A 27,915-nucleotide genomic window follows, 5' to 3' on the forward strand; every position below is an offset into this window, starting at 1 on the left:
TTATTTATTTTTATTTAACCTTTATTTAACAAGGCAAGTCAGTTAATTAAGAACAAATTATTGTTTACAATGACGGCCTACCCGACAAAACCCAGACAACACTGGCCAAATTGTGCACTACCCTATGGGACTCCCAATCACAGCCAGATGTGATTCAGCCTGGATTCGAACCAGGGACTGTAGTGTCACCTCTTGCACTGAGATGCAGTGCCTTAGACTGCTGTAACGTAACCAAATTTTGAAAAAGGGAAGGGGTCTGAATAGTTTCCGAATGCACTGTATGAGGTCACTCTATTGACTGATTCCCCATAGATTTTGGGGGGATTGTGAGGTTTTATTCCTTCTAAAAATCACTTTCCATATCTTTTGTGTTCTTACCGTTCATTTCAAGAGCGTTAATTGTGCACCACTGGATGGAGGAAACCCACAACAGCAGTGTCATCTACATATTGAAAGAATTTGTGGGCTGGGTCAGAGGCTTGACAATTGTTAGTATACAGTGTGTACAGGATTGGTGAAAGCACGCAACCTTGAGAGGCTCCCGTATTTGTGGACTAGGATAACACACGCAAACAGTTGTGTGTTTTGTTCCGCTTGGCGTCTTGCGGTGGACCGCCAGGTTAAATATAGCCGGGATGAGAGTGACTACGTTCATCAGATAGCTGGCCAGACCCGTGCGCTGCGGTTAATAACCGCCTTGATTTAGTAACGGCACGCACGTGACCTGATGGGTACCATTCACAAGGAAACTGTTGATCCACTTAATCAGTAGAGTGTTGACACCCAAATTCACCACCTTGACAACAAGTAGGTGGGGTTGGATGTTATTTAATTCCAGTTTTCCTCAATCAGGCTCTGACAGAGTTTGCAGTGAGTCTGCTCGCCAGTTGGTTCTGTGTTTCTTTGCGATCAGACCAGTCAGAGAACAACCTTTATGACTGATGTCTAGTGTGAAATATGTTTATTGCTCAAATGATTTTATTTCACTTCTGTCCATTTCGGTCAGTTAACACAATTCGATCAGAATCTTGGAATCTTTACCTCGGAACACGGAAGGCATTTCAGCTCCTGTGATGGTTGGGATGATTGTGGGCACCAAGCCCAGAATCTTGGCATTGCCAAGGTAATTAACGCTCCTTCTGGCAAAACCAATTACGCCTTCTGATCTAGAGAGTGACTCAGCAATGACATGAGTGACACACAATTAGTTAAAAAGAGTCGCACACCAAACACATCAAACACTTTTCTCAGATGCAGGTTACAAAAGATTTCATATGAAAGGAATAGAAATACCAATTATCAGTCAACATGTTGTAAAAGACTACTCGAATTGAACTACAACCATAGATTGTTAATCAAATATCTTAGAGTAATACAGTTCAAGTCAATAGATATCTTCAGTTTATATTTTATTCGATAAAGAAAACACAGATCACGCTCCACAGTATCTCCACCCTCACCTCTATAACTCTATTTCCTATCTCTACCTTATTCAACCACTCCTCTTCCCGCCCTCTCCTAACACTCTGTCTCCCCATCCCCTTTCTAGTTTCTCATATTCCAATAATATCTCTTTCTTATCCAACCCGCCACCCCTCTCCTTCCCTCTCTTCCTCCTCTTCCCCCCTTCATCACCTGTCAGCCCTCTCATTCTCAAGGTGACTCTGAGCATCTGTGGTAGTTTACGACACGTGAGCACATTTTTTCAGTCCACCATTATCCTCATGTGTTTGTGTGTCATTATGTCCATGTGTTCGTATGTCCGTGTGTCCGTATTTCTGTGCGTGCGTGTGTGTGTGTGTGTGTGCGTGCGTGTGTGAGTATGTGTGTACGTGTAGGGTCTGAGATATTTATCCTTTATCAAGGTCATATGGTTTTGTGAGACCCTGTTTATGTGTGTGTGTCCATAAGAATGTGAATAATTAACTCCTCCCTCTCCCTTCCTCTCCCCTCCTTCCTCTCCCCTCCTCCCTTCCTCTCCCTTCCTCCCTCTCTCCTCCTCGCTTTCCCCTTCTCCCTCTCCCCTCCTCACTCTCCCTTCCTCCCTCTCCATCTCCCTTCCTCCCTCTCCCCTCCTCCCCCACCTCGCTCCCGACTCCCCCATCTCCCCTCTGTCCTGTGTCCTGAATATCAAAACCTCATCTGGACACAGGCACGCTATTTACTGGTAAATTTGTCTCATCATCCTCTCTCTCCTCATCTTCTCTCTCTCCTCCTATTCTCTCTCTCTCTCTCACACTGTGTGTCTTGCGTCCTCCACAGACTTTTTTATGTGCACCAATTGAACCATTCATCAATTGGCAACACAGCTCTGCCTCTACATCAAATCTCTCATTGAAGAACACACACACGCACACATGTCCCTCCCTCCCTTCCCCCACACACATGCAAGGATCTACCTTTATGAAAGTGAAATGAGTCTAGTGTCGGAGTGTTCAGTGGTGTGTCTCCTCTTTAGTCAGTTGACCATCAGACCTACGCAACAAGCCCAATTACCTGCTCTCTCCATGACAGACCATGGATCAGATGAATCGGTAGGGTGATGACTGGTTAGATGATTAGATCTGAGTTATCTGTCCTATTGCCCACACTGTACTAACAAAGCAGAGCCCTTAATGGAAAATATTGAATAGTTGCAATTTACCTGAATAGTCTTAGATCTATCTCCAAACAATGAAGCACTGGGGGTTTATCTACTATGTGATTTGTATGTTTTCCACCTGTCAGTCACCGTGTGCTGTGGGAGGAAAGGGAGACATGGAAGAAAACTTCAGTAGCTGTTTCGGTGCATAAAGAGTCACTTGCTTTGCGAAAATCATGTTCCTTATCAACGCACAGAGTGTGTTCATATGGACTGATGTTCCCTCATGTAATCTCGTTTAATCCAGAACTAATCTCTTGCGTAATTGGTCAGGTGCTCAGTTAAGTTCTAGGTCCTTACATTTCCCTCTCTCTTTCACTCGCTCTCTCTCTCTCTGTGTAGGAAGGAGTTTATGAATATATTGTTAGTGGTCATGTTGATCCATCAGTACTATAAACATTGGTACAGACAGGACTATCTGCATAAGTATAACCAGTGGTTAATTAATACAGCCAGCATCACTGAGGGCCACGCTGCTTATTCTCAGCCTGGAAAAACAGTCGTGTTCACTGCCTGAGAAGAATATACAGCGCCTTGCAAAAGTATTCATCCCCCTTGGCGTTTTTTTCCTATTTTGTTGAATTACAACCTGTCATTTAAATTGATTCTTATTTCGATTGGACATACACAAAATAGTCCAAATTGGTGAAGTGAAATGAAAAAAATGTAATGGTTCCAAAAATTCAAAAAAATAAATAAATGGATAAGTGTATTCACCCCCTTTACTATGAAGCCCCTAAATAAGATCTGGTGCAACCAATTACCTTCAGAAGTCACAGAATTAGTTAAATAAAGTCCACCTGCGTGCAATCTAAGTGTCACATGATCTGTCACATGATCTCAGTATATGTACACCTGTTCTGAAAGGCCCCAGAGTCTGCAACACCGCTAAGCAACAGGCACCACCAAGCAAGCGGCACCATGAAGACCAAGGAGCTCTCCAAACAGGTCAGGTAAAAGTTGTGAAGAACTACAGATCAGGGTTGGGTTATAAAAATATATCCAAAACTTTGAACATCCCACAGAGCACAATTAAATCCATTATTAAAAAATGGAAAGAATATGGCACCACAACAAACCTGCCAAAAGAGGACCCCCCACCAAAACTCACAGACCAGGCAAGGAGGGCATTAATCAGAGAGGCAACAAAGAGACCAAAGATAACCCTGAAGGAGCTGCAAAGCTCCACAGCGGAGATTGGAGTATCTGTCTATAGGGCCACTTTAAGCCGTATACTCCACAAAGCTGGGCTTTACGGAAGAGTGGCCAGAAAAAAAGCCATTGCTTAAAGAAAAAAATAAGCAAACACAATTGGTGTTCACGTAAGGGCATGTGGGATACTCCCCAAACATATGGAAGAAGGTACTCTGGTCATATGAGACTAAAATTGAGCTTTTTGGCCATCAAGGAAAACATTATGTCTGGTGCAAACCCAACACCTGTCATCACCCCGAGAACACCATCCCCACAGTGAAGCATGATGTTTTTCATCAGCAGGGACTGGGAAACTGGTCAGAATTGAAGGAATGATGGATGGAGCTAAATACAGTGAAATTCTCTAGGGAAACCTGTTTCAGTGTTCCAGAGATTTGAGACTGTAATTTAAATTGATTCTTATTTTGAGGTTCACCTTCCTTCCACCTTAGGGACAATGACCCTAAGCAAACTGCTAAAGCAACACTCAAGTGGTTTAAGGGGAAACATGTAATGTCTTGGAAGGGCCTGGTCAAAGCCCAGACCTCAATCCAATTGAGAATCTGTGGTATGACTTAAAGATTGCTGTACACCAGCGGAACCCATCCTATTTGAAATGGCTGGAGCAGTTTTGCCTTGAAGAATGAACCAAGCTTATAAACTCAGCAAAAAAAAAGTCAATTTTTCAGGACCCTGTCTTTCAAAGATAATTAGTAAAAATCCAAATAACTTCACAGATCGTCATTGTAAAGGGATTAAACACTGTTTCCCATGCTTGTTCAATGAACCATAAACAATTAATGAACATGCACCTGTGGAACGGTCGTTAAGACGCTAACAGCGTACAGACGGTAGGCAACTAAGTTCACAGTTATGAAAACTTTGGACACTAAAGAGGCCTTTCTACTGACTGAAAAACACCAAAAGAAAGATACCAAGGGTCCCTGCTCATCTGCATGAACGTGCCTTAGGCAAGCCCCATGGAGGCATGAGGACTGCAGATGTGCCAGGGCAATAAATTGCAATGTTGTACTGTGAAAAGCCTAAGAGAGCACTACAGGGAGACAGGACGGACAGCTGATCGTCCTCGCAGTGGCAGACCACATGTAACAACACCTGCACAGGATTGGTTCATCCGAACATCACACCTGTGGGACAGGTACAGGATGGCAACAACAACTGCCCGAGTTGGAACGCACAATCCCTCCATCAGTACTCAGACTGTCCGCAATAGGCTGAGAGAGGCTGGACTGAGGACTTGTAGGCCTGCTGTAAGGCAGGTCCTCACCAGACATCACCGGCAACAACGTCGCCTATGGGCACAAACCCACCGTCGCTGGACCAGACAGGACTGGCAAAAAGTGCTTTACTCTGACGAGTCGAGGTTTTGTCTCACCAGGAGTCATGGTCAGATTCACGTTTACCGTCAAAGGAATGAGCGTTACACCAAGGCCTGTACTCTGGAGCGGGATCAATTTGGAGTTGGAGGGTCCGTCATGGTCTGGGACGGTGTGTCACAGCATCATCGGACTGTTACAGGGAAGACATCATACTCCCTCATGTGGTACCCTTCCCGCGGCTCATGCTGACATGATCCTCCAGCATGACAATGCCATCAGCCATACTGCTCGTTCTGTGTGTGATTTCCTGCAAGACAGGAATGTCAGTGTTCTGCAATGGCCAGCGAAGAGCCTGGATCTCAATCCCATTGAGCACGTCTGGGACCTGTTGGATCGGAGGGTGAGGGCTAGGGCTATTCCCCCCAGAAATGTCTGGGAACTTGCAGGTGCATTGGTGGAAAAGTGGGGTAACATCTCACAGCAAGAACTGGCAAATCTGGTGCAGTCCATGAGGAGGAGATGCACTGCAGTACTTAATGCAGCTGGTGGCCACACCAGATACTGACTGTTACTTTTTATGATCCCCCTTTGTTCAGGGACACATTATTCCACTTCTGTTAGTCACCTTGTATGTGGAACTTGTTCAGTTTGTGTCTCAGTTGTTGAATCCTATGTTCATACAAATGTTTACACATGTTCAATAAAAGCAGTTGACAGTGAGAGGACGTTTATTTTTTTGATGAGTTTAGAGACATACCCCAAGAGATTTTCAACTGTAATTGCTGCAAAAGGTGGCTCTACAAAGTATTGACTTTGGGGGGGTGAATAGTTATGCACGCTCAAGTTTTCATTTTTTTGGTCTAATTTCTTGTTTGATTCACAATAAAAAATATTTTGCATCTTCAAAGTGGTACGCATGTTGTGGAAAATCAAATGATACAAAAAATGTATTTTAATTTCAGGTTGTAAGGCAATAAAATAGGAAAAATGACAAGGTGGGTGAATACTTTTGCAAGCCACTGTAACATTGTCTCTATACCTCCCCTGAGGCCCTGTCTCTCTCTCTCTGACTCTCTCTCCCCTCTCGCTCTCTTTGCCTCTCTCTCTCTCTCCCGTCTCTCTCTTAGCCTCTCCCCTCTTTCTCTAAATTCATCGCAGTGCTAGAGGCGTCACTACAGACTCGGGTTTGATCCCGGGCGGTATCACAAAAGGCCGTGGTTAGGGAGTCCCATAGGGCGGCGCACAATTGGCCCAGCGTCGTCCGTGTTAGGGGAGGGTTTTGCCGGAGTGGCTTTACAAGTAGGTCATCATTGTAAATAATACAATTGTTCTTAACTGACTTGCATAGTCAAATAAAGGTTAATTAAAATAAATACAAATACAGTTGAAGTAGGAAGTTTAGGTTGGAGTCATTAAAGCTCGTTTTCCAACAATAAACACATTTCTTGTTAACAAACTATAGTTTTGGCAAGTCAGTTAGGACATCTACTTTGTGCATGACACAAGTCATTTTTCCAACAACTGTTTAAAGACAGATTATTTCACTTATAATTCACTGTATCACAATTCCAGTGGGTCAGAAGTTTACATAAACTAAGTTGATTGTGCCTTCAAACAGCTTAGAAAATTCCAGAGAAAGATGTCATGGCTTTAGAAGCTTCTGACAGGCTAATTGACATAATTTGAGTCAATTGGAGGTGTACCTGAGCATGTATTTCAAGGCCAACATTCAAACTCAGTGCCTCTTTGCTTGACATCATGTGAAAATCAAAAGAAATCAGCCAAGACCTCAGAAGAAAAATTGTAGACCTCCACAAGTCTGGCTCATCCTTGGAAGCAATTTCCAAATGTCTGAAGGTACCACGTTCATCTGTACAAACAATAGTACGCAAGTATAAACCCCATGGGACCACGCAGCCGTCATACCTATCAGGAAGGAGACGCATTCTGTCTCCTAGAGGTTAATGCACTTTGGTGCGAAAAGTGCAAATCAATCCCAGAACAACAGCAAAGGACCTTGTGAAGATGCTGGAGGAAACAGGTACAAAAGTACAGTAAAACAAGTCCTATATCGACACAACCTGAAAGGCCGCTCAGCAAGGAAGAAGCCACTGCTCCAAAACCGCATCTAAAAAAGACAGACTAGGGGCCTCCCGGGTGGCGCAGTGGTTAAGGGCGCTGTACTGCAGCGCCAGCTGTGCCATCAGAGTCCCTGGGTTCGCGCCGAGGCTCTGTCGTAACCGACCGTTGGCCTGGTCTGGGTTAGGGAGGGCTTGGTCAGTAGGGATGTCCTTGTCTCATCGCGCACCAGCGACTCCTGTGGCGGGCCGGGCGCAGTGCGCGCTAACCAAGGTTGCCGGGTGCACGGTGTAGCCTCCTTAACCACTGCGCCACCCGGGAGGCCCCGGGTCTGTCTTTTTTAGATGCGGTTTTGGAGCAGTGGCTTTGCTGAGCGACACATTGGTGCGGCTGGCTTCCGGGTTGGATGCGCACTGTGTTAAGAAGCAGTGCGGCTGGTTGGGTTGTGTATCGGAGGACGCATGACATTCAACCTTCGTCTCTCCTGAGCCCGTACGGGAGTTGTAGCGATGAGACAAGTACCCAACAATTGGACACCACGAAATTGGGGAGAAAAAAAAAAGAAAAAAAAAAGGTTTGCAACTGCATATGGGGACAAAGATCGTACTTTTTGGAGAAATGTCCTCTGGTCTGATGAAACAAATATAGGACTGTTTGGCCATAATGACCATCGTTATGTTTGGAGGAAAAGGGAGATGCTTGCAAGCCGAAGAACACCATCCCAACCGTGAAACACAAAATAGATGGCATCATGAGGCGGGGAAATGATGTGGATATATTCAAGCAACATCTCAAGACATCAGTCAGGAAGTTAAAACTTGGTCGCAAATGGGTCTTCCAAATGGACAATGACCCCAAGCCTACTTCCACAGTTGTGGCAAAATGGCTCAAGGACAACAAAGTCAAGGTATTGGAGTGGCCATCACAAAACCCTGACCTCAATACTATAGAAAATTTGTGGACAGAAGCAAAAAAGCATCTGCGAGCAAGGAGGCCTACAAACCTGACTCAGTTACACCAGCTCTGTCAGGAGGAATGGGCCTAAATTCACCCAACTTATTGTGGGAAGCTTGTGGAAGGCTACCCGAAACATATGACCCAAGATAAACAATTTAAAGGCAATGCTACCAAATACTAATTGGGTGTATGTACACTTCTGTCCCACTGGGAATGTGATGAAAGAGATAAAAGCTTAAATAAATAATTATCTCTACTATTATTCTGACATTTCACATTCTTAAAATAAAGTGGTGATCCTAACTGACCTAAGACTGATCATTTTTACTAGGATTAAATGTCAGGAATTGTGGAAAAATGTAGTTTAAATGTAGTTGGCTAAGGTGTATGTAAACCTCCGACTTCAATTCAAGGGGCTTTATTTGTATGGGAAACAAAACAAGTGAAATGGAAAAACAAAAGTAAATATCACACAAGTTCCAAAATAATAAAGACAATTCAAATGTCATATTATGTTTATATACAGTGTTGTGAGTGTGTGTAATTAGTCAAATTAAAAAAGGGAAAACAAATTAACATAAATATGGGTTGTATTTAAAATGGTGATTGTTCTTCACTGGTTGCCCTTTTCTTGTGGCAACAGGTCACACATTTTGCTGCCGTGATTGTACACTGTGGTAATTCACCCAGTAGATATGGTCATACATTTGGCAGGAGGTTAGGAAGTGCAACTCAGTTTCCATCTAATTTTGTGGGAAATGTGCACATAGCCTGTCTTCTCTTGAGAGCCAGGTCTGCCTATGGTGACCTTTCTCAATAGCAAGGCTATGCTCACTGAGTCTGTACATAGTCAAAGCTTTCCTTCATTTTGGGTCAGTCACAGTGGTCAGGTATTCTGCCACTGTGTACTCTCTGTTCAGGGCCAAATAGCATTCTGGTTTGCTCTGTTTTTTTTGTTAATTCATTCCAATGTGTCAAGTAATTATATTTTTGTTCTCTCTCTCCCTGTAGTCTTCTAGGACAGTAGGTGTATTCTGAGTCTCTCTCATACCTTACTGCTGACACAGGTTAGTATGGCTAGTGTGTCCACAAGCCTTTGTATCTTTCCCATGTAAGATATGAACACTACTATGTAAAGGTGTCAATTCAATCTCAATTCACCTTTATTTATTTACCCAGATGAGGCCCATTCAGATAGCCATCTCTGTATTTATTACACCTTTCTGAGAGAGAGAGAGAGAGAGAGAGAGAGAGAGAGAGAGAGAGAGAGAGAGAGAGAGACAGAGACAGAGACAGAGACAGAGACAGAGAATGTTAGAAAGAGAGAGAGAGAATGCTAGAAAGAGAGAGAGAGAATGCTAGAAAGAGAGAGAGAGAATGCTAGAAAGAGAGAAACATGGGACAGGGCAATAAAGAGTCACACAGAGAGAGAGAGAGAGAGAGAGAGAGAGAGAGAGAGAGAGAGAAAGAGACACGGTCACCTTCGTCCAAAAGACTTTTAATTGTTCTTAGTGATTAATTACAATGTGGAAGAAGGTAATACAGATACTAGAATAGCTTTCAATTACCTCCTTTAACTAGCTATCATTATACAGGGAGGGAGGGAGGGAGGGAGGGAGGGAGGGAGGGAGGGAGGGAGGGAGGGAGGGAGGGAGGGAGGGAGGGAGGGAGGGAGGGAGGGAGGGAGGGAGGGAGGGAGGGACAAATAGAGAAGGAGAGAGAGAAAGATAATATAAATCATATTAAATGGCTTACCAAGTCTGTCAATCAGTTCTGCCATTGTAAAAGCCCTTAAAGATGTGCCTGAATAGATATTGGTTATAAAACTCCATTCTATATATATTGAAACATGAACATAATACTAAGTCAACCAACACCACATTATCTATATGTTATCTGTATATTATCTGTATATTTTCTGTATATTATCTGTATATTTTCTGGTTATTATCTGTAAATTTTCTGTATATTATCAAAATGTTATCTGTATATTATCTGTATATTATCTGTATATTATCTGTATATTTTCTGTATATTATCTGTATATTTTCTGTATATTATCAAAATGTTATCTGTATATTATCTATATTTTATCTGGTTATTATCTGTATATTTCCTATATATTATCTATATATTATCTGTATATTATCTATATATTATCTGTATATTATCTGTATATTATCTATATATTATCTATATATTAACTATATATTTTCTGTATATTATCTGTATATTTCCTATATATTATCTTTATCTGTATATTATCTATATATTATCTATATATTATCTGTATATTATCTATATATTGTCTATATATTATCTATATATTATCTGCATATTACCTATATATTATCTGTATATTATATGAATATTATCTATACATTATCTGTATATTACCTATATATTATCTATACATGATCTATGTATGATCCATATTAAGAATATAGAATATAAATCTGTTGAGAGCCCTATTAGAATGTGTTTATGTAAATGAATCATTCATCCGATGTGAGTAGGTACAGATCTAGCATCAGCCTACCATCCCAGAGAACTATCCTTAACCATAAGGGAGGAACACAAAACTGACCGTAGATCAGCATCTGCGCTGGGATCACTTCTACAGCTGAAATCTTTGTATTACACTGTAGACAGACACTTAACTGTCCATATTCCTTCTTTATTTTGTCATTTTACCCCCTTTCCCTCCCCAATCTGGTGATATTACAATCTTGTCTCATCATTCCAATTTCCCAACGGGCTCAGGGGAGAGTCGAAGGTCGAATCATGCGTCCTCTGAAACATTACCCGCCAAACCGTGCTTCTTAACACCCTGCCAGCTTAACCCGGAAGTCATCCGCACCAATGTGTTGGAGGAAATACACCGTTCAACTGATGACTAAGTCAGCCTGGAGGAGCCCGGCCTGCCCCAAGGAGTCGCTAGAGCGCGATGAGCCAAGAAAGCCCCCCCAGCCAAACCCTCCCCTAACCCGGACGATGCTGGGGCAATTGTTGCGCCGCACTATGGGACTCCCGGTCACAGCCGGTTGAGACACAGCCTGGAATCGAACCCCAGGCAGTAGTGACGCTGCAACACTGTGATGCAGTGCCTTAGACTGCTGCGTCACTCGGTTGGCCAGCTGTCTGTATTCCTTATAAACATACAGAGTGCGTTCATATGGACTGATCCTCCCTTATGCTTCTACAACATCTTTATTGCAATTCTTCTCCAGATACATTAATTGTACTCTTACTTATAGGCATGCAGTAGCTTGGTTGCCCTGGCCTTGTACACGGCAGTCAACAGTTTCAGATATCTGGAATATTTGTTATTTCTAAGTGTATATGGTTGTGAGATTATATATTTTTTGCTTAGATGGAGAACTGAAGACTTGTTCCTCTCTTGTTCGGCTCAGTGGCTCGGAAACAACCCGGGCAAGGACTGAACCACACACACACACACACACACACACACACACACACACACACACACACACACACACACACACACAGCTCTCTGAGACGCATTTGTCCCAGACAGCAACACTATCGACTCTGTACATTGTGGTATTATATATGAATAATATATATTTATATATAAATATTATATATAGTATATCATAATATAATGCACAAAACACAGAAATATAATGTTTCAAAGCAGCACAAGTAAAATTAACTTTCCATCCTCTCCAACACACTCTCCAAAACGCCCCCATTTTACCCCCTTCCTATGTTCTCTATTTGTTTGCAGTAGGAACTCTGTATGCAGCATGCTAACTGTTTGGTGAAAGAGGACGTCACCGTGCTAGGCTGAGATATCTGCAGAACGGTGTGTTCCACTACGCATCCTTTCAGTTTCATGCTTATTCCAAAATTGCCACTTAACATTCAGTCAAACACTCTACGTTATCTCTTCAATAAGAAAGAAGGAAGTTCAACTGTCCAACCTATCAAATTAATCCTAACCCTCAGCTTCCCTCCTTTACTGCACATATCCTTCTCGTACCTGATTCTGTGTATGAGAAGTATCCCACCCCCCTCTGAAACGGTCCCTGTGGATCACAAATCTTCAATGTGGAATTCCAACCGTATATTCTACAGTATACATTCCAGTCTATAAAGTATGTAGTGTTTGTCTGTCTCTCTCAGACCTCTGACTCCAGACTAGAGACTTTTCCCCAGGGCCGAGTCACACAGGGTCTGTCCTCAGACCTCAACCCTACCAAGCCCTCTCCTCTCTGGGGCTCTATGTCCGGATCCTGGGCCCCTCCATAGGCTCCATAGGCTCCATACAGACTGTCCTGGTACAACAACCCCCTCTGACTTCGACAGCCACCTCCACAGGCCAGGAGCTGGCATACAGGGTTGGGGATACGGTAGGTACCGGGGCTGGGGTGGTTGCTGGACGCCGGGGAATGGGTCTGGAGGTTGAGGGGGCTGTGGTATAGAGGCAGCCCAGGGTAGGAGGTTAGATAGTCGTTGTACTGTCTGCTGAGCAGGCTGGTGGTTCTCCGGACCACCCCCAGGCCTACCCCACCCCCCCCTCCCTGGCCCCCCAGCACGGCCTCCCTGTAGGTGGGCAGGTGGGTGGAGTGTGAGTGCCGCAGCTTCTTACGCAAGTTTCCTTTCCTCTGGTCCTGCCTTATATGAAGATAGGCATGTTGGCGGGGTGAGGCGGCAGGATAGCATAGGTTGTTCCGGAATGGGGTGGGGTTGTAGAGTTTAGTGGGAGTTTCTTGGTCGACCATGACGTGGGGAAATAAGTCTGGTAAAGCAGAATGTGATTGGCTATCGAGGGATGTAGGCGGAGTATCGTCCGGCTGGCGAATCTGCTCGCTGCCCCAGGTGGCTCGAAGGAAAGATGGCCGTCGGTGGCGCCGCCGTCTGCCTGCTAGGACGAGCTCCTCCAGAGGAAGAGGCCAGGAGCCACCGCATCCCTCTTCCCCAGGACAGAGCACCGCTCCTGGGTACAGGGAGTCAGGCATGTGGGGCGAGACGTGGTTTTCCTGGAGGTGGTTGGCCCGGAGTTCAGCCAGGCACACCGTCTTCTCCTCCCTGCGCCGCCTCCTCTGTCCTCCTCCTCTTCCTGTCTCCCCTGAGAGGAGGCTCTTGCTCCTCCTCTTCCTCTTGGAGGGCTCTGTGTGGGGGGGATGGGAGACAGCAGAGGGTGGGTGAGAGGAGAGGTAGATGTCTGGGAGCTGGAGCTCACTATAGGGGATGAAGGGAGAGCGGGGGTGGGAAAGGTGTTGGGGGTCCACATAGAGCCTACCTGTGGAGGGGTGAGGATAAGAAGAGAGGCGGTCCCCCCCAGCCAGGTCAAGGTGAGGGCAAATGAGACTAGAAACAGGAAGTGGTCTGTCGTAGAGAGAGGAAGTACGAGCCGGGAGCGTGTATCGTAGTGGTGTGGGTCTCGCCAGCCCCCTCTGCTGGTTCACAGATGTCACTACACCCAGCGTGCAGTATTGTGGGCTGAGGGGGCGCTCGGGGGGCAGGTGTGTATTCTCTGTGACATAAGCGAACCCTCCCGGGACTGTTTCCGTGGTGCCTTGCTGCGGAATGTGGACTGGCAGGCTGCCGCCATGGCGTCCCCAGTGTTCTATGGTCTTGGAGGCGTGGTCCAGTGAGGTCTCGACTTGGGCGGAGTTAACCAGGTCCTTAGCAGTGCGTAGCATCTTGAGCATGTTAGCCTGGGCATAGTTAGCTGTCAGGTCTGGGTTGGCCAGGTTAGGGAGGTCTGGTTCCTCCACCCCGTTGAAGCAACTGTAGATACCCTGGGAGACGGAAGAGAGGGAGGGAGGGGAGAGGGAAAGTAGAGGATGGAGAGAGAGAGAGAGAGAGAGAGAGAGAGAGAGAGAGAGAGAGAGAGAATACATGATCTACTACATGTAAAATTCAGTAGAAGCCCTGTAGAGAGATCTAGCTCAAAAGTTAAACCTCACAAAGAAAGTCATTCGATTCAACAGATTTTGCCAGTTTGCACACACGCTGAACACACACGCTGAACACACACGCTGAACACACACAGACTTGCTGAGCAAATAGTATCAAACTGCAAACAGAGAGCTGAGTCCCCTGACTGCACCGTTCACAGTCGACTGAAAAACTGACAAAGCCTAATTTAATTTGGCCCTCAGGGGCCCCCGTAGGGATTAACTATCAGATAGTAATTTAGCTGCTAATCTGATAAACCATGATACAGGTACAACGCTGCAATTACACACTGTTAGCAGAGCGTGCACACACACACACGTGAGATTGCCTAGTCACTTTTACCCCTACCTACATGTACATATTACCTCAACTACCTTGTACCCCTGCACATTGACTTGCTACTGGTACTCCTTGTATTTGGCCTCGATATTGTTATTTATTGTGTTACTATTTCATATTTTTATTTGCTCATTTATTTCATGGTAAAAGTTTACACCGGTTGTACTAGGCGCATGTGAAACATAAAATCTGATTTAATGAATTGAGTTGGGTCCATAGACTTTAGGCTGGGAATGTTTTTCACGTTCGTTCCCTCCTTCTGCCTCTCCTACAAACACGCACTTATCACATAGATTGGTTGTTGATTAACACTAATGTTGAGCTGGAATTAAAACCGTGGTTTGTGCTCATTAAAACTATTGTTCTACAGATGAAAATGTAGTCATAGGAATTATACGTGGGGTAAACAGCAATAAGAGCTCATATCAGGCGTTATGCATTCACCACACATCATTAACTCTTATACGAGTTGTGTTCTCTCTCTCGCTTTCTCTGTATCTCTCTCTCTCGCTTTCTCTGTATCTCTCTCTCTCTCTCTTTCTTTCTCTCTGTACCTTGATCTCGTTCTTTCTCTGTATCTCTCTCTCTCTCTCTCTCTCTCTCTCTCTCTCTCTCTCTCTCTCTCTCTCTCTCTCTCTCTCTGTATCTCTCTCTCTCTCTCTCTCTCTCTCGCTTTCTCTGTCTCTCTCTCTCTCTCTCTCTCTCTCTCTCTCTCTCTCTCTCTCTTTCTCTGTATCTCTCTCTCTCTTTCTCTGTATCTCTCTCTCTCGCTTTCTCTGTATCTCTCTCTCTCTCACTCTGTACCTTGCTCTCGTTCTTTCTCTGTATCTCTCTCTCTCTCTCTCTTTCTTTCTCTCTCTTTCTCTCTGTACCTTGCTCTCGTTCTTTCTCTCTATCTCTCTCTTTATCTCTGTACCTCTCCCTCTCTTTCTTTCTCTGTATCTCTCTCTGTATCTCTCTTTTTCTCTCTCTGTATCTCTCTCTGTATCTCTCTCTTTCTCTCTCTTTCTCTCTGTACCTCTCTCTCTCTGTCTCTGTATCTCTCTCTATCTCTCTCTCTCTCTCTCTCTCTCTCTGTATCTCTCTCTTTATCTCTGTACCTCTCCCTCTCTTTCTTTCTCTGTATCTCTCTCTGTATCTCTCTTTTTCTCTCTCTGTATCTCTCTCTGTATCTCTCTCTTTCTCTCTCTTTCTCTCTGTACCTCTCTCTCTCTGTCTCTGTATCTCTCTCTTTCTCTCTGTATCTCTCTCTTTCTCTCTCTGTATCTCTCTCTGTATCTCTCTCTGTATCTCTCTCTTTCTCTCTCTTTCTCTCTGTACCTCTCTCTCTCTGTCTCTGTATCTCTCTCTTTCTCTCTGTATCTCTCTCTTTCTCTCTCTGTATCTCTCTCTGTATCTCTCTCTGTATCTCTCTCTCTCTCTCTCTCTCTCTCTCTCTCTCTCTCTCTCTCTCTCTCTCTCTCTCTCTCTCTCTCTCTCTCTCTCTCTCTCTCTTTCTCTGTATCTCTCTCTCTCGCTTTCTCTGTCTCTCTCTCTCTCTCTCTCTCTCTCTCTCTTTCTCTGTATCTCTCTCTCTCTTTCTCTGTATCTCTCTCTCTCGCTTTCTCTGTATCTCTCTCTCTCTCACTCTGTACCTTGCTCTCGTTCTTTCTCTGTATCTCTCTCTCTCTCTCTCTTTCTTTCTCTCTCTTTCTCTCTGTACCTTGCTCTCGTTCTTTCTCTCTATCTCTCTCTCTCTCTCTCTCTCTGTATCTCTCTCTTTATCTCTGTACCTCTCCCTCTCTTTCTTTCTCTGTATCTCTCTCTGTATCTCTCTTTTTCTCTCTCTGTATCTCTCTCTGTATCTCTCTCTTTCTCTCTCTTTCTCTCTGTACCTCTCTCTCTCTGTCTCTGTATCTCTCTCTATCTCTCTCTCTCTCTCTCTCTCTCTCTCTGTATCTCTCTCTTTATCTCTGTACCTCTCCCTCTCTTTCTTTCTCTGTATCTCTCTCTGTATCTCTCTTTTTCTCTCTCTGTATCTCTCTCTGTATCTCTCTCTTTCTCTCTCTTTCTCTCTGTACCTCTCTCTCTCTGTCTCTGTATCTCTCTCTATCTCTCTCTCTCTCTCTCTCTCTGTATCTCTCTCTTTATCTCTGTACCTCTCCCTCTCTTTCTTTCTCTGTATCTCTCTCTGTATCTCTCTTTTTCTCTCTCTGTATCTCTCTCTGTATCTCTCTCTTTCTCTCTCTTTCTCTCTGTACCTCTCTCTCTCTGTCTCTGTATCTCTCTCTTTCTCTCTGTATCTCTCTCTTTCTCTCTCTGTATCTCTCTCTGTATCTCTCTCTTTCTCTCTCTGTATCTCTCTCTTTCTCTCTCTGTATCTCTCTCTGTACCTCTCTGTACCTCTCTCTCTCTCTCTTTCTTTCTCTGTATCTCTCTGTATCTCTCTCTGTATCTCTCTCTTTCTCTCTCTTCCTCTATCTGTATCTCTCTCTCTCTCTCTGTATCTCTCTCTTTCTCTCTCTCTCTCTCTTTCTCTGTATCTCTCTCTGTATCTCTCTTTTTCTCTCTCTGTATCTCTCTCTGTATCTCTCTCTTTCTCTCTCTTTCTCTCTGTACCTCTCTCTCTCTGTCTCTGTATCTCTCTCTTTCTCTCTGTATCTCTCTCTTTCTCTCTCTGTATCTCTCTCTGTATCTCTCTCTTTCTCTCTCTGTATCTCTCTCTTTCTCTCTCTGTATCTCTCTCTGTACCTCTCTGTACCTCTCTCTCTCTCTCTTTCTTTCTCTGTATCTCTCTGTATCTCTCTCTGTATCTCTCTCTTTCTCTCTGTATCTCTCTCTTTCTCTCTCTTCCTCTCTCTCTCTCTCTCTCTCTCTCTCTCTCTCTCTCTCTCTCTCTCTCTCTTTCTCTGTATCTCTCTCTCTCTCTCTCTTTCTCTGTATCTCTCTCTCTCTCTTTCTCTGTATCTCTCTCTCTCTCGCTTTCTCTGTATTTCTCTCTCTCTCTCTGTATCTCTCTCTCTCTTTCTCTGTATCTCTCTCTCTCGCTTTCTCTGTATCTCTCTCTCTCTCACTCTGTACCTTGCTCTCGTTCTTTCTCTGTATCTCTCTCTCTCTCTCTCTTTCTTTCTCTCTCTTTCTCTCTGTACCTTGCTCTCGTTCTTTCTCTCTCTCTCTCTCTCTCTCTCTGTATCTCTCTCTTTATCTCTGTACCTCTCCCTCTCTTTCTTTCTCTGTATCTCTCTCTGTATCTCTCTTTTTCTCTCTCTGTATCTCTCTCTGTATCTCTCTCTTTCTCTCTCTTTCTCTCGGTACCTCTCTCTCTCTGTCTCTGTATCTCTCTCTATCTCTCTCTCTCTCTCTCTCTCTCTGTATCTCTCTCTTTATCTCTGTACCTCTCCCTCTCTTTCTTTCTCTGTATCTCTCTCTGTATCTCTCTTTTTCTCTCTCTGTATCTCTCTCTGTATCTCTCTCTTTCTCTCTCTTTCTCTCTGTACCTCTCTCTCTCTGTCTCTGTATCTCTCTCTTTCTCTCTGTATCTCTCTCTTTCTCTCTCTGTATCTCTCTCTTTCTCTCTCTGTATCTCTCTCTTTCTCTCTCTGTATCTCTCTCTGTACCTCTCTGTACCTCTCTCTCTCTCTCTTTCTTTCTCTGTATCTCTCTGTATCTCTCTCTGTATCTCTCTCTTTCTCTCTGTATCTCTCTCTTTCTCTCTCTTCCTCTATCTGTATCTCTCTCTTTCTCTCTGTATCTCTCTCTTTCTCTCTCTGTATCTCTCTCTTTCTCTCTCTGTACCTCTCTCTTTCTCTCTCTGTACCTCTCTCTTTCTCTCTCTGTATCTCTCTCTTTCTCTCTCTCTGTACCTCTCTCTTTCTCTCTCTGTATATCTATCTTTCTCTCTCTGTACCTCTCTCTCTCTGTGTCTCTGTATATCTCTCTTTCTCTCTCGGTATCTCTCTCTTTCTCTCTCTGTATCTCTCTCTGTATCTCTCTCTTTCTCTCTCTGTATCTCTCTCTTTCTCTCTCTGTACCTCTCTCTTTCTCTCTCTGTACCTCTCTCTCTCTCTCTGTACCTCTCTCTCTCTGTACCTCTCTCTCTCTGTATCTCTCTATTTCTCTCTCTGTGTCTCTCTCTCTCTGTATCTCTCTTTATTTCTCTCTCTCTCTCTCTCTCTGTCTCACCCTGCTGATGGCAAGCAGGAAGTCCATCCTGGGAGATTTGTCTAGTTCCTTGTGAAGTTTCCAGTAGAGTAGATGTTCCCAGGAGAACACCAGCAGACTGAGCCCCATGGCCACCAGCAGCATGTAGAAGACCCCGGCCATGTTGTCTATGTCCAGCTTACTGCTCATCACCTCGTTCTTCTCATTCTGACAGATGCCTGACAGCCAGACCGTCTCCAAGCGCTGGGTGTCACCTGGGAGAGGAGAGGGACGCAGTCAGAATCACCTTGAGGAGTGACTCACCAGTGAATTACCACAGTCAGATTCAGGTGCATGGGGTTTCTTTCAAATTAGGCTCCTGGGGAATATGTGATTTATGACTTACAAATTGTGGTTACCTGTGTGTGGTTGTGTGTGTGGTTGTGTGTGTGTGTGTGTGTGTGTGTGTGTGTGTGTGTGTGTGTGTGTGTGTGTGTGTGTGTGTGTGTGTGTGTGTGTGTGTGCGCGCGCGCGTGCGTGTGTGTGTGCGCATATGCATGACCCACCATCTCCCAGGAACTGCAATAAGGCCAGGTCAATTGGTCGTTTCCATCGAGAGTCTTTCTGCAGGGCGATACCATAGCCCGTTGTAGCAAACACCTTCCCAGAGCCAATAGTCACAAGCTTACAGCCCTCGTCCTTCCCTGCCATGTAGTTCAACACCGCAGCATCATAGATAAAAGCATCCAGCTTCCTGGATGAGACGGAGAAGAATCAGAATGTGTTGCCGTTTTAATAAACCAAATGGAACTCCTCCCAGTAAATAGGCCTGGATCAAACTATGGGGATCATAGACGGTATTGTATTCTGAGGGCGTTGGACTGGGGGTTAGGGGTGAGAGCTGGAGGAGAGGTATGGATTAAAGGAAGTGCGTTCTTACGCTGTCTTAAGGCTGTTGAGGGCATCCTCCACTCCTTTCTGGTTGTATTTGACCATGTGTGCGTGCATGTCGGGGTAGTTACTCCTGATGTTCCTCTCTGTGCTGCCGTTAGGGACCGTCCCAAACCGGAATGGAGGGTAGTGTTCCTGAGGCTTCTGGAACTGAGGAAAGGAGAGGAGAGGAGAGGAGAGGAGAGGAGAGGAGAGGAGATTCAGCTCAGTGAGATCTAATTCAGAGCAGTTCTATTCATTTGAAACTGATTCAGTTCAAATCTCTTCCTATCAATTCACTTTCATTGGAATGAACGCCATTCTACCCTTTTCAATTTGATTAAATGTGATATCATTCAAGGCCCATTCTGTTTAAGTCATTTCAGTAGCCATAGATTTAGTTCAGTCTAGTAGATGAACTCAGGGCCATTTGGAGTCGGTTCAAAGTTGAAATGATTCACAGAACGCAGATGCTCATAAAACTCTATTAAAGTGTAGATAAAAACTGCTCTATTATTCTCTTTTAGTATTGACCTTCAGAGCCCTATGTAGATGGATGGTGTGTGTGTGTGTGTGTGTGTGTGTGTGTGTGTGTGTGTGTGTGTGTGTGTGTGTGTGTGTGTGTGTGTGTGTGTGTGTGTGTGTGTGTGTGTGTGTTTTGTTTGTGTGTTTTGTTTGTGTGTGCCTGCATGAACTTGAGTGTGTATAGGAAGGAGTTTATTAATATATTGTTAGTGGTCATATTGGTCCATCAGTACTATAAACATTGGTACAGACAGGACTATCTGCATAAGTATAACCAGTGGTTAATTAATACTGCCAGCACCACTGAGAGCCACGCTGCTTAGCCCCTCTCCCTCTCTCTCTCTCTGTTTATCTGTTTCTCTCTCTCTCTCCCTGTTTATCTGTTTCTCTCTCTCTCCCTGTTTATCTGTTTCTCTCTCTATCTCTCCCTGTTAATCTGTTTCTCTCTGTATAACTGTTTCCCTCTCTCTCTCTCTCTCCCTGTTTATCTGTTTCTCTCTCTCTCCCTGTTTGTCTGTTTCTCTCTCTCTCTCTCTGTTTATCTGTTTCTCTCTCTCTCTGTGTGTGTATCTGTTTCTCTCTCTCTCTCTCTCTCTGTTTATCTGTTTCTCTCTCTCTCTCTCCCTGTTTATCTGTTTCTCTCTCTCTCTCTCTCTCTCTCTCTGTTTATCTGTTTCTCTCTCTCTCTCTCTCTATCCCTGTTTATCTGTTTCTCTCTCTGTATAACTGTTTCTCACTCTCTCTCTCTCTGTTTAATGGTTTATCTCTCTGTATCTCTCTGTTTAATGGTTAATCTCTGTATCTCTCTGTTGAATGGTTTATCTCTCTGTATCTCTCTGTTTAATGGTTAATCTCTCTGTATCTCTCTGTTAAATGGTTTATCTCTCTGTATCTCTCTGTTTCTCTCTCTCTCTCTCTCGCTCTCTCTGTTTATCTGTTTCTCTCTATCTCTCTCTCTCGCTCTCTCTGTTTATCTGTTTCTCTCTCTGTTCAACTGTTTCTCTCTCTCTCCCTGTTTATTGGTTAATCTCTCTGTTAAATGGTTTATCTCTCTGTATCTCTCTGTTTATCTGTTTCTCTCTATCTCTCTCTCTCGCTCTCTCTGTTTCTCTCTCTGTTCAACTGTTTCTCTCTCTCTCCCTGTTTATTGGTTTATCTCTCTCTATCTCTCTGTTTAATGGTTTATCTCTCTGTATCTCTCTGTTTATCTGTTTATCTCTATCTCTCTCTCTCACTCTTTGTTTATCTGTTTCTCTCTCTGTTCAACTGTTTCTCTCTCTCTCCCTGTTTATTGGTTTATCTCTCTGTATATCTCTGTTTAATGGTTTATCTCTCTGTATCTCTCTGTTTATCTGTTTCTCTCTATCTCTCTCTCTCTCGCTCTCGCTCTCTCATTTATCTGTTTCTCTCTCTGTTTATCTGTTTCTCTCTATCTATCTCTCTCTCTCTCTCTCTCTTTCTCTCTCTGTATATCTGTTTCTCTCTCTTTTCTTCTTTTTCTCTCTCTCTCTGTTTATTGGTTTCTCTCTACCTGTATCTCTCTGTTTAATGGTTAATATCTCTGTATCTCTCTGTTAAATGGTTTATCTCTCTGTATATCTCTGTTTATTGGTTTCTCTCTCTGTATCTCTCTGTTTATTGGTTTATCTCTCTGTATCTCTCTCTGTTTATTGGTTTCTCTCTGTATCTCTCTGTTTACTGGTTTATCTCTCTCTGTATCTCTCTGTTTAATGGTTTATCTCTCTGTATCTTTGTCTGTTTACTGGTTTCTCTCTCTGTATCTCTCTGTTTACTGGTTTCTCTCTCTGTATCTCTCTGTTTATTGGTTTATCTCTCTGTATCTCTCTGTTAATAAATGGTTCATCTCTCTGTATCTCTCTCTGTTTATTGGTTTATCTCTCTGTATCTCTCTCTGTTTACTGGTTTATCTCTCTCTGTATCTCTCTGTTTAATGGTTTATCTCTCTGTATCTGTGTCTGTTTACTGGTTTCTCTCTCTGTATAACTCTGTTTATTCGTTTCTGTATCTCTCTGTTCAACTATTTCTCTCTCTGTATCTCTCTGTTTATCTGTTTCTCTCTCTCTCTCGCTCGCTCTGTTTATCTATTTCTCTCTCTCTCCCTGTTTAGTGGTTTATCTCTGTATCTCTCTGTTTAATGGTTTATCTCTCTGTATCTCTCTTTTAAATGGGTTATCTCTCTGTATCTCTCTCTGTTTATTGGTTTCGCTCTGTTTATCTGTTTCTCTCTATCTATCTCTCTCGCTCTCTCTGTTTCTCTCTCTGTTCAACTGTTTCTCTCTCTCTCCCTGTTTATTGGTTTATCTCTCTGTATCTCTCTGTTTAATGGTTTATCTCTCTGTATCTCTCTGTTAAATGGTTTATCTCTCTGTATCTCTCTGTTTATCTGTTTCTCTCTATCTCTCTCTCTCACTCTCTCTGTTTATCTGTTTCTCTCTCTCTCCCTGTTTATTGGTTTATCTCTCTGTATCTCTCTGTTTAATGGTTTATCTCTCTGTATCTCTCTGTTTATCTGTTTCTCTCTATCTCTCTCTCTCACTCTCTCTGTTTATCTGTTTCTCTCTCTGTTCAACTATTTCTCTCTCTCTCCCAGTTTAGTGGTTATCTCTCTGTATCTCTCTGTTAAACTGTTTATCTCTCTGTATCTCTCTGTTTATCTGTTTCTCTCTATCTCCCTCTCTCGCTCTCTCTCTGCTTATCTGTTTCTCTCTCTGTTCAACTGTTTCTCTCTCTCTCCCTGTTTATTGGTTTATCTCTCTGTATCTCTCTGTTTAATGGTTTATCTCTCTGTATCTCTCTGTTTATCTGTTTCTATCTATCTCTCTCTCTCGCTATCTCTGTTTATCTGTTTCTCTCTCTGTTCAACTGTTTCTCTCTCTCTCTGTTAAATGGTTTATCTCTCTGTATCTCTCTCTGATTATTGGTTTCTCTCTGTATCTCTCTGTTTATTGGTTTCTCTCTCTCTGTATCTCTCTGTTTAATGGTTAATATCTCTGTATCTCTCTGTTAAATGCTTTATCTCTCTGTATATCTCTGTTTATTGATTTCTCTCTCTGTATCTCTCTGTTTAATGGTTTATCTCTCTGTATCTTTGTCTGTTTACTGGTTTCTCTTACTGTATCTCTCTGTTTACTGGTTTCTCTCTCTGTATCTCTCGTTTATTGGTTTCTCTCTCTGTATCTCTCTGTTAAATGGTTTATCTCTCTGTATCTCTCTCTGTTTATTGGTTTCTCTCTCTGTATCTCTCTCTGTTTATCTGTTTCTCTCTCTGTATAACTCTGTTTATTGGTTTCTGTATCTCTCTGTTTAATGGTTAATATCTCTGTATCTCTCTGTTTATCTGTTTCTCTCTATCTCTCTCTCTCGCTCTCTCTGTTTATCTGTTTCTCTCTCTGTTCAACTATTTCTCTCTCTCTCCCTGTTTAGTGGTTTATCTCTCTGTATCTCTCTGTTTAATGGTTTATCTCTCTGTATCTCTCTGTTAAATGGTTTATTTCTCTGTATCTCTCTGTGTATCTGTTTCTCTCTGTTCAACTGTTTCTCTCTCTCTCCCTGTTTATTGGTTTATCTCTCTGTATCTCTCTGTTTAATGGTTTATCTCTCTGTATCTCTCTGTTAAATGGTTTATCTCTCTCTCTCTCTCTGTTTATTGGTTTCTCTCTCTGAATCTCTCTGTTTAATGGTTCATCTCTGTATATCTCTGTTTATTGGTTTATCTCTCTGTATCTCTCTGTTTAATGGTTTATCTCTCTGTATCTCTGTCTGTTTACTGGTTTCTCTCTCTGTATCTCTCTGTTAAATGGTTTATCTCTCTCTATCTCTCTGTTTATTGGTTTATCTCTCTCTGTATCTCTCCCTGTTTATTGGTTTATCTCTCTGTATCTCTCTGTTGAATGGTTTCTCTCTCTGTTTATTGGTTTCTCTCTCTCTGTATCTCTCTGTTGAATGGTTTCTCTCTCTGTATCTCTCTCTGTTTAATGTTTATCGCTCTGTATCTCTCTGTTTATTGGTTCTCTCTCTGTTTATTGGTTTCTCTCTCTGTATCTATCTGTTTACTGGTTTCTCTCTCTGTATCTCTCTGTTTATTGGTTTATCTCTCTCTGTATCTCTCTGTTTAATGGTTTCTCTCTCTGTATCTCTCTCTGTTTATTGGTTTATCTCTCTGTATCGCTCTGTTTATTGGTTTATCTCTCTGTATCTCTCTGTTTATTGGTTTATCTCTCTCTGTATCTCTCTGTTTATTGGTTCTGTCTCTGTTTATTGGTTTCTCTCTATGTATCTCTCTGTTTATTGATTTATCTCTCTCTGTATCTCTCTGTTTAATGGTTTCTCTCTCTGTATCTCTCTGTTTATTGGTTTCTCTCTCTCTGTATCTCTCTCTGTTAATTGGTTTCTCTCTCTGTATCTCTCTGTTTAATGGTTTCTCTCTCTGTATCTCTCTGTTTATTGGTTTCTCTCTCTGTATCTCTCTGTTTATTGGTTTATCTCTCTCTGTATCTCTCTGTTTATTGGTTCCCTCTCTGTATCTCTCTGTTTTTGGTTTATCGCTCTGCATCTCTCTGTTTATTGGTATCTCTCTGTATCTCTCTGTCTAATGGTTTATCTCACTGTATCTCTCTGTCTAATGGTTTATCTCACTGTATCTCTCTATCTAATGGTTTATCTCTCTCTGTATCTCTCTCTGTTTATTTGTCACGCCCTGGCCTTAGTATTCTGTGTTTTCTTTATTATTGTGGTTAGGCCAGGGTGTGACATGGGTGATTATGTGTTTGTCTTGTCTAGGGGTTTTTGTAGATTGATGGGGTTTTGTTCAGTGTAGTATTCTAGGTAAGTCTATGGTTGCCTAGAGTGGTTCTCAATCAGAGGTAGGTGTTTATCGTTGTCTCTGATTGGGAACCATATTTAGGCAGCCATATTCTTTGGGTATTTCGTGGGTGATTGTTCCTGTCTCTGTGTTTTGCACCAGTTGGGACTGTTTCGGGTTTTCCACGGTTTCTTATTTTGTATAGTGTTCACGTTTTCATCTTTCATTAAAGATGTTTATAAATAACCACGCTGCATTTTGGTCCTCCTCTCCTTCCCAGGAAGAAAACCATTACATTATTGGATTATCTCTCTGTATCTCTCTGTTTATTGGTTTCTCTCTGTATCTCTCTGTTTATTGGTTTCTCTCTGTATATCTCTGTTTATCGGTTTCTCTCTCTGTATCTCTCTGTTTTTGTCACGTGTTCTCCTTCTCCAGCCTCTAGGTCACCAGGCTGCTAGTTATGGCGCACACCTGTCACCATCGTTACTCGCATCAGCGCATTATGACACTCACCTGGACTCCATCACCTCCTTGATTACCTTTCCTATATGTCACTCCCTTTGGTTCCTTCCCCAGGTGTAATTGTTTGTTTCAGTTTCCTGGGTTGTGCGTTGGTCGTGTTTCTTGTTTTGTATTATGTTTTGTTTAAAGACGAAATCACTCGCTTTCTGAACTTGCTTCCCGACTCTCAGCGCACATCGTTACAGTTGATCTGTTCCTGTATTTCTCTTTTTCTCTCTGTTTCTCTCTCTCTCTCTGGATCTCTGAAACAAAATGTGTCGCTTGTCATTTGTCTTCTGTGATTATGCTTAGGAATAGCGAGCTGAATGAAGAATGTGTGTGGTTGTCACGCCTTGACCTTAGAGATCCTTATTTATTCTCTGTTTGGTTAGGTCAGGGTGTGACTCGGGTGGGAGAATCTGTTTTCTATTTCTTTGTTGTTTTTGCAAAGTGTGGTTCCCAATCAGAGGCGGCTGTCTATCGTTGTCTCTGATTGGGGATCATATATAAGTTGTCATTTTCCGTTTGGGTTTTGTGGGGTGTTTTCCGTTTATCTGTGCCTGACGGAACTGTTCGTTTTTGTATTTGTTATTTTTGTTTGAGTGATTCTTGACAGTAAAGAACATGAACACTTTCCACGCTTGGCTTTGGCCCACTCTACCTTACAACGACAAGCGTTACAGTGGTGTATGCGATGTGTGTGTCTGTGTTCACATATGTGAGCTATTGAATGACAGGGATGATCTTTGACAAGATGAGCTACAAGAGAACAGTTATCAGGATAGATGGATTGATGGACGACTCGGGGATTGATTAACTGACCTACCTTCTTGTCAGACAGTCCAGACACAGTGTCTATGTACTGCTCCTGGATCATGAAGGCAGCCAGGTTGGCGGTGTAGGAGGCCAGGAAGATGACCGCGAAGAAGGCCCACACCAGCACCATGATCTTACTGGTGGTTCCTTTAGGGTTCTCGATGGGGACTGAGTTATTAAACACGATGCCCCAAAGCAACCACACTGACTTCCCTATGGTGAATGTAGGACCTCCTGCCGCTGGGGGGGGGGGAGGCAGGAGGAGAGAGAGGGGGGAGGTATTTGGTTAATATACTCATTGTATCATAACAGTATCATTAGCAGATGTGCAATATACGTCCATGTTATTGATGTGTGTAATGAAACACACGTCCATGTTATTGATGTGTGTAAGGAAACATATGTTCATGTTATTGATGTGTGTAATGAAACACACGTCCATGTTATTGATGTGTGTAATGAAACATACGTCCATGTTATTGATGTGTGTAAGGAAACATATGTTCATGTTATTGATGTGTGTAATGAAACACACGTCCATTTTCCTATACTGTTGATGGCTGTATCATGCATTTCCAATTAGCTTGTTTGTACAGCCCCTTACTAGACCTAATAGAATTTTGACCTTTTCATCTCTCTATCACGTTTCCATTCATAGGTTGTTCCCTATCCCATCATTCAACCCAGCAGCAGCACTAAACACAGCATCATTAACAATCCTCTCAGCATTAGACTAGTCACTGAAGGGTTTGCCGTTAGCCTGCCTCTAGCTGTGTGTCGTGTTGGGTAACACAGTGTTAGCCACTAGCCTGCCTCTAGTTGTGTGTTGTGTAACACGGTGTTAGCCACTAGCCTGCCTCTAGTTGTGTTGGGTAACACAGTGTTTGCTGCAAGTCTGCCTCTAGCTGTGTGTCGTGTTGTGTAACACAATGTTAGCTACTAGCCTGCCTCTAGTTGTGTGTTGTGTAACACAGTGTTAGACATTAGCTTGCCCCTGGTTCTGTTGTGTTGGGTAACACAGTGTTAGCTGCTAGTCTGCCTCTAGCTGTGTGTCGTGTTGTGTAACACAGTGTTAGCCACTAGCCTGCCTCTAGTTGTGTAACACAGTGTTAGCCACTAGCCTGCCTCTTGTGTTGTGTAACACAGTGTTAGCTGCTAGCCTGCCTCTAGCTGTCTGTCATATTGGGGAACACAGACTCAGCCCATTCATCTTTGCCAGCTTGGAGAAGCCAAATCCATCTCCATCAGATTAGCCTAGCGACAAACACTAATTAAACCAGGAAGTGACCTTTCAGACCGCGAGACGAGAGCGGGCTCTGGCAGCTCGGCATGCTGGGATTGATTAGCCGTCTTTGTTGAGTGCAGTGCTATACCCCACTCTCCCAGGGACTCTCGGGGTCTGGCATTCTGTGTCAATACCTGCCTAAAACCACTTGGCACCTCCTAGCTTCTGTTTCTAGCATGTCAGAGTTTTTTGTGTAATAGGACACAGCCGTTTCCCATACTAATGTAGCCGATAAACAACTCTCACTTTCCTGTGTTTGTGTGAATAAGCAGTGTTTTATTATTATTATAATTATTTATTATTTTAGGGGGTAGATCAGCTTTAATATCGCAGATAGATTGTAGCTTCCATCAATGTAATTGTCTGCATCATTTCCAATCCCCCATATATATTTTGTGTAAATATGTATATAAAATATGCTTTTAAAATATAT

The 27,915-nt window shown here is 43.1% G+C and overlaps 1 protein-coding gene across 1 annotated transcript in view; it reads right to left on the reverse strand.

The window, feature by feature from the left end:
• Positions 1–12,356: 12,356 nt before the first annotated feature.
• Positions 12,357–27,915, reverse strand: part of LOC139367934 (glutamate receptor ionotropic, NMDA 2C-like) — a 61,721-nt gene continuing 46,162 nt past the window's right edge. Inside the window, exons 12-16 of the mRNA XM_071106330.1 lie at positions 26,208–26,437; positions 19,541–19,701; positions 19,167–19,354; positions 18,643–18,875; positions 12,357–13,982 (exon numbers count right to left, since the gene is read on the reverse strand). Of these exons, the coding sequence (XP_070962431.1) occupies positions 12,357–13,982; positions 18,643–18,875; positions 19,167–19,354; positions 19,541–19,701; positions 26,208–26,437 (2,438 nt within the window). The remainder of the gene's footprint in view (positions 13,983–18,642; positions 18,876–19,166; positions 19,355–19,540; positions 19,702–26,207; positions 26,438–27,915) is intronic.

The sequence above is a fragment of the Oncorhynchus clarkii genome, chromosome 16 (assembly GCF_045791955.1).
Source record: "Oncorhynchus clarkii lewisi isolate Uvic-CL-2024 chromosome 16, UVic_Ocla_1.0, whole genome shotgun sequence".
Lineage (NCBI taxonomy): Eukaryota > Metazoa > Chordata > Actinopteri > Salmoniformes > Salmonidae > Oncorhynchus > Oncorhynchus clarkii.